This window comes from Silene latifolia, chromosome 1 (assembly GCF_048544455.1).
Source record: "Silene latifolia isolate original U9 population chromosome 1, ASM4854445v1, whole genome shotgun sequence".
Taxonomy (NCBI): domain Eukaryota; kingdom Viridiplantae; phylum Streptophyta; class Magnoliopsida; order Caryophyllales; family Caryophyllaceae; genus Silene; species Silene latifolia.
The window spans coordinates 19593436-19603834 of NC_133526.1; the positions used below are offsets into that span (position 1 = coordinate 19593436).

Sequence of the window (10399 nt, forward strand, 5' to 3'; positions counted from 1 at the left end):
GCAACAAAGTGAATAATTTTAGAGGTGATCAGATAGCCTAGACTCGGTCCGACAAAATCCGTGCGCGGATTGGGTTGGGCTCGGGACGCATACCTTAAAAGAAATGCTCAAAGTTCAAGTATCAGGAAGGCTGCAAAACATTGATCAGTATTTTTGCAGAAAATGTAAAAAAAGACAAAAGAGTAATGAATTATTAAAAGGTGACACTGTGACAGTACCATTTGAACAGTAATTTTATAACTATTATTGTGAGCATTCACTCTTTTTGTTTTTTTTATTAAAAAAAATGGTGAATAATCACAATAATGGATCTCAGTAATAAAATTACTATTTAAATGGTACTGTCACAGTACTACCATAAATCACATGTACTGTCTGTGCTGCTGATAATAGATATTTGCATGAATGTAACCTGGTATCCTATGTTCACTAACCTAGACAATAGAAACTTCAAACAATAAACTACTGGGTGTTCATGATTTTATTTATTAATCAGTTGTTGATCCCGTTTCCTGCCGATAAACGCAGGTATTAGCTAAGTTTCTCAAACCCGACTAGAAATTTTGACATGAATCACAAGTGTGTCTCTGTGTGTGTGCGCGCGTCGGAGGTAGCATACAACTCGGAAGCAGATAAAGAAAAAAAACTTTAAAAGTTGGAGAAACATAGGGTAACTTTAAAAGTTGGAGAAACAGTAAATTCAAGCAAATTGATGCACTTACAGATTTCAATAACCCGAGTTTCTAAAGGAGCGATTGTACAAGGGCCAGGGCTAAATCTAAAGCCAGAAACTAACACCTCATTAAAAAAGGGTGAACACTAAATAAATAAGAAGAGGTGATGTTCAAGATACAGATACAACAGTGACGGACTTGCAGATCGCAATCCTTGGAGAGTCAGTAATATGGGTGGCTAAGTTTACATCTGTGGAGCTCTAAAACAATAAGTCAGCATAAATACTTCAGGCCTTTTTCTGCAGGAATCTAGCATTCAATCAAAACTCGAGCTTTCTGCATAGTCCTGGATCAATCTTCAGGGATTTCCGCTCAGTGAGCTTTGTTGGAGCAGCCGGGCAAGTCTCAGATATCCCGCTTAAGGGAAGAGGCGAAGTCGGCGTGCTGCAACCATCTAGTTCCAAATCCTCACTTTGCTTCAAGATAATGGCGTCTAAAATAGTTTCATAGACCGTCTCCATCAAAATCTTCTCTAACCTAATCTCCACAACATTATCATCCTCACCCAAGGAATGAGGCTCGTCGACATCGTCAAAATCGAGTCGACGAGCAACAATCCTCCTAGTCCCTTTCAAAGTCTTTTTACAAAGTGGGGCCCGACAAAGTTCCTCGGGCCCAGGTGCAAATGGGTTGAACACCCCTTCCTCGGGAGTCCGAGGGCTATCCTCACAACCAAGGCCAACCACCTCATCACTGCTGGTACTATCCAAGGATTGTACAATAGAAGACGGAGGCGACTCCAATGACAAAGGAGTGCTCATAACTAAAACCGATTCCCCGTTTTTTCTACAGGGAATCGGTGTAATGGGGCATAAAGTAGCCCCCTTTGTTTCACCTTCACTACCAAAGTCACCCAAATGCGACATCGTTTTATCGCTTTTAACAGTGCAACATCTCAATAAATCAGCATTACAACAATCCCTTTGATTCATTCTCTCAATGCTCAAATGGGGTTCCATTACCTATCAATAATTTTTCAACATAAACAACCAAATCAAGTAAAATGCATAACAAAATTTACCTGCTGCAAAACAAATACTCCCTCCGTCTCAATCATTTGTTTACTGTTTATATTCTCTGTGACGGGTATTTTAATCAACGATAAACAAAGGATTGGAACGGAAAGAGTAGCATATAATTATCTCATTCCATATATATTGCAAACAGAAAAGTGTAAATCTTACAACTAATAATCAGATCTAATTCATACTACATCACATCAGATACATAAATACATCAAGATTTAACCTTTCTACCAAAAACCCAACAAAAGCTAATAAAAATCGATAAAGAAAACTTTTTAACAAAAAAAAGATCATCAATTTGCAGACAAAAGACAAAAAAAGAAAAGAAAAGGGGATTCAATTAAAGTTTACAGAAGCGAATTAATTTGGGATTGGGGGAAAATGATAAACCCTAAAAAACCTAATTAATGTGATATAGGAAACAAATAAGAATAAGAAATGAATAAAAGGAGAAAAGGGAGGGTTGATACCTTTGAGAAGAAGGGAACAAAAATGGAGGTAAAGGTGCAGAAAAAGGGAGAAATAAGAGGGAAAATGAGTGAGAGAGTAGAGAAGGTGGCGGGGAGGATTGAGAGGCAAAAGTGTGTGAGTTCAACCTTCTCTCCTTATAAACCCCCCTTTTTTCCCGAAATCTTTATTTTGTTGGGGTATTCGTTGTAGACCAGTAAATGGGTCAATTGGATTGGGTTCGAGTTTGAAAAGAATTCGGGTTGATTCAACTCGTGTTCGCGTCATTTTTGAGTCGGTTATTACCAAATTATTTATTGATAATAAACAGTGTAAAATATTAAATCCTTAACCGAGTTAAGGAAATTCCACTCGGGGCACTCAACTAAATTAACTCCATGCTTCTTGAACAGCCGCGTTTTCCTCTGAAAATAATTCAAATTATGACCTAGAACAAAAGCAAACGAAAATCAAAAATTTTGGGTTGTGGGGTTTACTTCCTAGCCCCAATCCCGATCGAGCTTATGCTTCTCGTGATCGTGGTCGCCGCTAAAAGAAATCAAGCACAAGGCACAAGAAAGATTGGCTTGGGGTTCACCGACCGGGGTAAAGGAAGGTTCCAGCAATCCTGCAATAAAGATTAAAATGCTCAAATTTAGCTCGGAAAAGGACTTAAGCAGTCAGGTCAGTTTTTATCGGGTCGGGTCAATTCTGTTTCGACTTAAGCTCGGGTATTTAGTTTAGGTGTCGGGTTGGGTGCAGGTCGAGTTATTCGAGTCAAGGCATTCAAACCGGGTTAGTTTTATCAGATCTACGTGGTACCATATTTTGTTTTTATCTGACTCTTGACGTTTAACGAGGAGATTGTGAAAAATATTAAGTTAAGACAGTCTTAAACCCGTGCTTTTTAGGTTCAAGTTGATTGTATAAGAGCATGCAGGGCCCATGGGTTCGGTCAAGATTCTCTGGACCATTTTGTCACGTTAAGATAAGAAGCCCATGAACCACTAAAGTGCAATATTATCGGAGAAAGTGGGTCCATTTGCACATGAATACACAGTGAATACACCATGTCCTTTTCTTGAATGCGACACTCTTACCAGTTTCATGTGTCTACCGGAAAAGGCACAATCATAACATCATGACCCTCCAATCAGCCATGTTTTTTTGGACTTAATTTCAGTTCTAATAAATTCTGTTCAGTTCAGCTTAGCTTCATTAAGTTCAGTTCAATTCAGTTTAACTCCATTCAGTTCAGTTCAGTTCATATCAGTTTATTTCAACATTAATATTACTATTATTATTTTATATTCTTATTAATATTATTATTATTATTTTAATTTATTTACTATTATTAATATTATTATTATTAATATTATTATATTTATCATATTACTATTATGTTTATTAATAATTAATTCGTATTGTTTATATTATTATATTTTATATATTTACTTATTATTATTATTATTATTATTATATTTATTATTTTATTAATAGATTCATTATTATTAATATTATTATATTTAATATTATTAAATTTAATATTATTATATTAATAATTTATTATATTATTATATTCATTATTATATTCATTATTATTAATAGTATTAATCACATATTTGTTATTATTATTATTATTGTTATTTATTTTTATTTTTTATTATTATAAAACCGCAAACTTTTATTAATCAAACAAAAGTTTACAAGAAATTAGTGCTTTTTACAAGAAAATTTTATTATTATTATTATTATTATTATTATTATTAATTATTATTATTATTATTATTATTATTATATTATTTATTTTTTAATTATTATTATTATTATTATATTATATTATTATTATTATTAATGTAATCATTTATATTACTAATATATTATTATTAATATTAATATATTTATTTTATATTACTATTTTATTTTTGATATATGTTACTCCCTCTTATTCACTATTTTCTTAAATGGATTATTCGGGTTTTCTTCTCCTTTCTTATTTTGGAAACTTTTACTCTTATTTTATTCATCCTTCTCTCTTATTACCAAACCCCACCCAACTTTTACTCTTATTTTATTCATCCCTCTTTCATATCACCAAACTCCACCTAACTCACAATTCCTTATTTAATTCCTAATTATTCATTCCTCTCCCCAATCCACAAACTCTATCATCTTCCTTTATTCATTCTTTAATCATCTCCTCAAATCTTGTGCCCACATCAAAGGGGAAGAAAACCCCGAATAGGAGGGAGTATTAGATTATTATTAGATTATTATTATATTATATTCTTATTATTAATGATTAATATTATTATAATATTTATAATTATTATTGGTATTATTGTTATTATAATCTACTTGATTTATTTTCACCATTGGGTTTTTATTACGGCTGTAATGTAAGAATTATTTGGTTAATTAGCGTTAATTCGTAAAATAATTAGGTAATTAGCGTTCATTTGAAACTATTTGGGTCCATAGTGTCCACGTCATCACTTTTTATTTTTTTTCAATTTTTATATGAAACCGCTAAGAAACCTATCAGCTTCACTTAGTTTTTTTTATATATATAAAAGGCAAAACCGCTAGCAATCTTAGCGGCTTACCATATCAGTACGCTCATTTTTTAGTGTACCTAATGCAAGTTGTTGGAAATTGTTGGAATAAGCCGGTGAAGTTCTCAGCGACATTACTTTTCTTTTCTTTTTTTAATAAAACAAATACAAATATTTGGACGATGATATTTTGTAAAGCCACTGGGTTTCTTAACGTTTTGTATAAAAATTGAAAAAATAAATAAAAAGTGATGAAGTGGACACTATGGACCAAAATAGTTTGAAACTAACACTAATTCCCTAATTAGCTTGCTAATGAACACTCATTAACCAAAAAATTCATAATGTAACTAGTTTAATTGATAAAATTATGAGAGTTAGTGCTTATGATTGTGGTTTAAATTCAGTTATTATTAAAATTTAAAATCGCCCTTATGGCTGGCTGCCTTAACTAAAAGAAAAAAATACATTTGTTTTTTACTCAATGAGATTTATACTTTTGTACATCTATAAATATTATTAAAAGGGTAAACTTTAAAAGCCACGTAGACAATGCCACCTAGCATTACTAAATGCCACCTTGCATAACCAAAAATACACGTCATCAAATATAGAAAGCCACGTCATTATCTATAAATATTTAAAAAGAAAAAAAATTGAGCCATTAAATGTAAATAGCATAACAAACATTAACTTTGGCTTTTTTAATTTTTAGATAAATTAAACAACCATTAAAAATAAATTCATACTAAATTTAAAATTTTTACGTTTATTGTTAAAATATTTTAAGCAACAAATAAATATCACATAATTATACACAATTTATAAAATAATAAATAATTTATAAATATTAAGAGCAAACAATAACATACTTAACATTAAACATTAATATTTTAATTTTTAAAACTAGAATAGGTTAAACGAAAAATTAAAAATTTACATCACTCTAATTTTAAACTGTTTATATGTGCAACTCCCTCTTAAATCTTATTGAAATAAACTTGCTCAATTTTTTTAAATTTGATAAATAAATAAATCTATAAATATAATTTATAAATAAAAGGCTAGGCAAAATATCCACCTCTTTTAGTTTCGTAAGATAAGTCCCTAAACAATTCTCATGTAATGTGAATTTTGTAAAAAGAAAAAAGAAAAAAAAAACTTTTACATTTCTTTCTATTTACTCTATATTTATGTCTATAATAAATATGCTAATAATGAAAACGAATAATCAAAAGTCATGAAACCTTTCTAAATATTTATGTATATATTAACTTTGATAATAATAATAAAAAAAAAAGTCTAACAGTCATCAAAAGCATCCTCATTTGGCTATATAAACGTTTTATGGAAGACAACATTTGTGAGCCAAAATTCAAGCCAAAATTGTTTTTACCCCTATTGCCAAAAGAATTGTATGTATGTGTCAATAATCTTTCTTATCATTGTATCAACATCAAGGTAAGTGTATTAAGGTTTTTAAATTAATAATTTATTTATTTATTTTTAAGTTCGATTGGTTTGAAGTAATCTTCACATTTTTAACCCTAATATATATGTAATTTTATTTTCATTTAGAGACTATCAAGATTTGTGGAGTTGAACTATTCAAAGGTAAATATACTTATATCTTTATAATTCAATGCTTATTTCTTACCTTATTTAAGAGCAAACTTAAATTAATAGCGATAAGGTTAATATTACATAAATCAAATTTCACCAATTTATTTGTTATTAATCACTCAATGGATTGTTTTTGTATGGATAGTTAATTGGAGAAAGAAGATTATATGAAGAAGAGAAATACTATAGTTGCTTAAACAAATACTCCCCCCATTACACTCAATACTATGTTATAAACTAACTACAAGATTGACAACATGAATGCGAATGAGCAATTGTTTTTAGGTTCATAATTTTTTTTTATTATTTCAGAAACTTTCAACTATATATTTTATTTGGGTATGTGTTATTTTTTTATTCATCATTTTTTCTTTGAAAAATAGCTCTCATAGAATGAAATTGGAGTTGCGAGGATCTCAATCGTTTTAACAAGTTGGACAAAAAAATCTTTTTTGGTATTGATAATAGCTAAATGTAAATTACTTTCTAATACTTATGCGTACATGTCATATTATCTTGTGTGTATGTCTTATAACACAAATGAGATTGCAATGAGATTTGTAGTAGGCTACCATTTAACTCATTTTATCTTTTATCCAAAATTTTAAAATTTAGAATTTTTGATAAATTGATATAAACGATATATTTAAGATTATCATTTATTAAACTTCATAATTATGCTACTATTAGAAAATATGATTTATGAGAATTAAAAGATTGAGAAGATAAAAAGTCCTATAATTCTATATCTTCTTAATTCCTTACATTTCGAGATTTATTATTCTCAAAAAAAAAAAAGGATCAATAATTTAATATTATGGATTAATTTACTCTTTCGTCTTCACGTACTAACTTTATTGGCCTAAATGACAAAGGGACATTCAAGCTTTCACATATAAAATTTAGTACATAATCTATACAATCTAATTAATAGGTAATCTTAAGCATTTATCATGAATTACTGGACTAATTAAAGGTAATTATGTTTTTAGAACCACAAGCTATTACCATATTAATCAAAATAAACAACTAAAGTACAATATATAGTTTTGAAAATAAACCAAAGTTGTCAAGAGAAATAAGATACTAACCGACTAACTTTTATGTATTCCAAGACTATATTTTTTAAATGGATCAACTAATTGCCCAGACAAGTATAAATAAAAAATAAAAATAACAAAATTAAAACAGATAAACCCGTGAATTTCACGGGTCACAAACCTAGTTAATTTTCATTTGCATATCTAAAGAACATGGGCGTATCTGGAGGTGGAAAGTGTCAGGGCACGTGCCCTCACGTGAGTAAAAAAAAAAAAAAAAAACTAAAAAAAAAACAAGAAAGAAAGAGGTCATATAGACAATACAATCATGAATCAACTACACAAAATAAAACAAAACCTTAAAAATCCTTAAAGGCAACCATCGTTCACCCATCTGCCGCCTTACCTCCTGCGGTCCATCGCCAGCATCCTCCTCCATCCACTTGCCTTCTGTGGGTATTGGTAAGTTCATTTTCCTCCCAAATTGGCAAATTCAATTAGTTTGCATTTGATTGATTGAATATTATTTGGTTAATTTGTAAATTGTTATTATTAGTTTGTTAATTTATTTATCTACTTGTTTTGTAACCCGTGAAATTCATGGGTTTGACTTTTTTGTTGTTTTGTTTTCGCTGTATTGTTCGTGAAAGTGTTTTTCGACTTTTTTCTGTACTTTCTTTTTGACTTGAAGATATTATAATTAGGGTATTTTAAAATTTTGTGATATGAGTCAAAACTACGTAATGAGGAATAACGCCAAAACCCCTGAATCAATATGATAGTTTGATTTATCTTAATACAACCCCTAAGGCCCTAAGTTAGTATTTCATTTTAATATTCGAGGATTGTAACCACTAAATCAAAGTTAACTAAGGGAAGAAAAATACTTGGTATATGTGAAATAAAAGTAAAAAGAATAAAATATTAATTGTTTATACCTCGACATTTCACGTTTATATCCTTGGTAAGTACACTATGAAATTAAACAAAAATAAATTAGAATCCAATTAAATAGAGTGTAAAAGACTAAACAAAAGTATGCAAATAAAAACTATAGGTGAATGAAAGTCCCGCCGCCTCTTGTGGTCTTATTTATAATCTTGGGTTATACGAGTTTTAATTGATATATCTCTTGAGTTCTCGGTTATAATTGATCTCCACAAACCCTCCTAGTGCTAATGATAAATGAGAGTTATTGAAATTAGACTTTAATGAATTATAAGGGGTTATAAGATGTAAATATTATTTTAATGACTCAATTTAATTAAACCAATTTTTATTTTTTTGTCTTTTTAGTTGCCAAGATCATTAATGATAGAGTACTGAAAAATTTAGTGCATATTTATCTTAGGGTGTTTATGGAGATTCTAACATGATCACTTAGTCATTTATTTAACCAATTTTTATTATTTATCTTTATAGCTACAAAGATCATTATTCATCTAGTTATGAAAAATTTAGTGCATATTTATCATTCTTTGTCTTTTTAGTTACAAAGATCATTATTCATGGAATTATGAAAAATTTAGTGCATATTTATCTTAGAAAATTTATAAAGGTTCTTAAATGATCACTTAGCTAGAGTAAGATGATGTCACTTAACACTTAAAAAATTGCTCAAAATATCATTTTTATGTTATTGTATAGATAATCATGATAATAACAATAATTTGTGAATGAATGGACTATAAAAATGTCATGTGAAATACAATTAAATGGTTTAGGTAGCCTTGTGATTGTAATAACAATAATAACAAAAATAATAATAACAATAATAATAATAATAATAATAATAATAATAATAATAATAATAATAATAATAATAATAATAATAATAATAATAATAATAATAATAATAATAATAATAATAATGTCATGTTGATGGACATGGTGGCTCTCTTCGTCCTGCGGATTTATTGCTTTATTCTTGGGACAGGGGGCGTGATGTGTGCGTTGACTTGACAAGTTCTTCTCCTTTGACTCAGACTGGGATGACGGATTTTGTGCCTGGCCGGGTTGTCGCTGATGCTGCTCAGCGAAAGTGTGCTAAGTATGGGGATTTGTGCGTAGTAGCGGGTTATGGTTTCCTTCCTTTCTCTTTCTCTTCACTTGGGGAGCTGGGTTCGGATGCTGTTGCCTTACTCAAGCAGATCCAGAAATTCTCGGTATCTCAGGATGCGGGGGCTCGGGTGGCCGCTTACATTTTTCTTAGACTTAGCTTTGCTATTGCTAAGGGTGTGGGAGCCCAGATTATCTCTCGGCTCCCCACCAATTTCATGTAAACTTTTATTTTTCTTTTAATGAAAGTTGCGCGCATCCTTCGATAAAAAAAATAAATAATAATAATAATAATAATAATAATAATAATAATAATAATAATAATAATAATAATAATAATAATAATAATAATAATAATAATAATAATAATAATAATATCTTACGAATTAATGGATTATAAGTCATTTGAAACAAAATTAAATGGTTTAGGTAGGCTTTGTTTAACTTTACCCTTTTAATTATAATAAATTAATAATAATATAATATTTTGTGGATTAATAGATTAAAAAAATCTCATGTGGAATTGGAAGTGAAATTGGATGTGGTTGGGTGAAATATAAATAATAAAATACTTTTTTTTCCATTTTTTTGCTACTCCTTTTTTTGCTCTTCATTTTGGCTTGATAATTAATAAATTAATTAATTAAAATGTATTGAAAGTATATTGATTGCTAATAATCCATGTGAATTTAAATTAATTATAAGTGACATGTGGGATAAAATTAATTGCTTTTGCGTAAGGCAAATTTTAAAAAATATTAAAATTAAATTGTTATGTATAGTTAATATTCTAAATTGCTTGATTTCTATTGTGAGTTTTCTTTTCTAATATTAAACGTTGATAATAATCTATACTAAACTATTAGTTTCATTAGGTAATATTAAGATAAGATTCATCAGAACCATTTGTAATAATG

The 10399-nt window shown here is 29.2% G+C and overlaps 1 protein-coding gene across 1 annotated transcript; it reads right to left on the minus strand.

Moving 5' to 3' along the window:
• Positions 1-655: 655 nt before the first annotated feature.
• Positions 656-2386, minus strand: LOC141600646 (uncharacterized). The gene is made up of 2 exons (XM_074420893.1): positions 2230-2386; positions 656-1696 (listed from the first exon to the last, which is right to left on the minus strand). The coding sequence occupies exon 2, from the start codon at positions 1691-1693 to the stop codon at positions 995-997; it is 699 nt and encodes a 232-aa protein (XP_074276994.1). The 5' UTR covers positions 1694-1696; positions 2230-2386; the 3' UTR covers positions 656-994.
• Positions 2387-10399: the final 8013 nt, after the last annotated feature.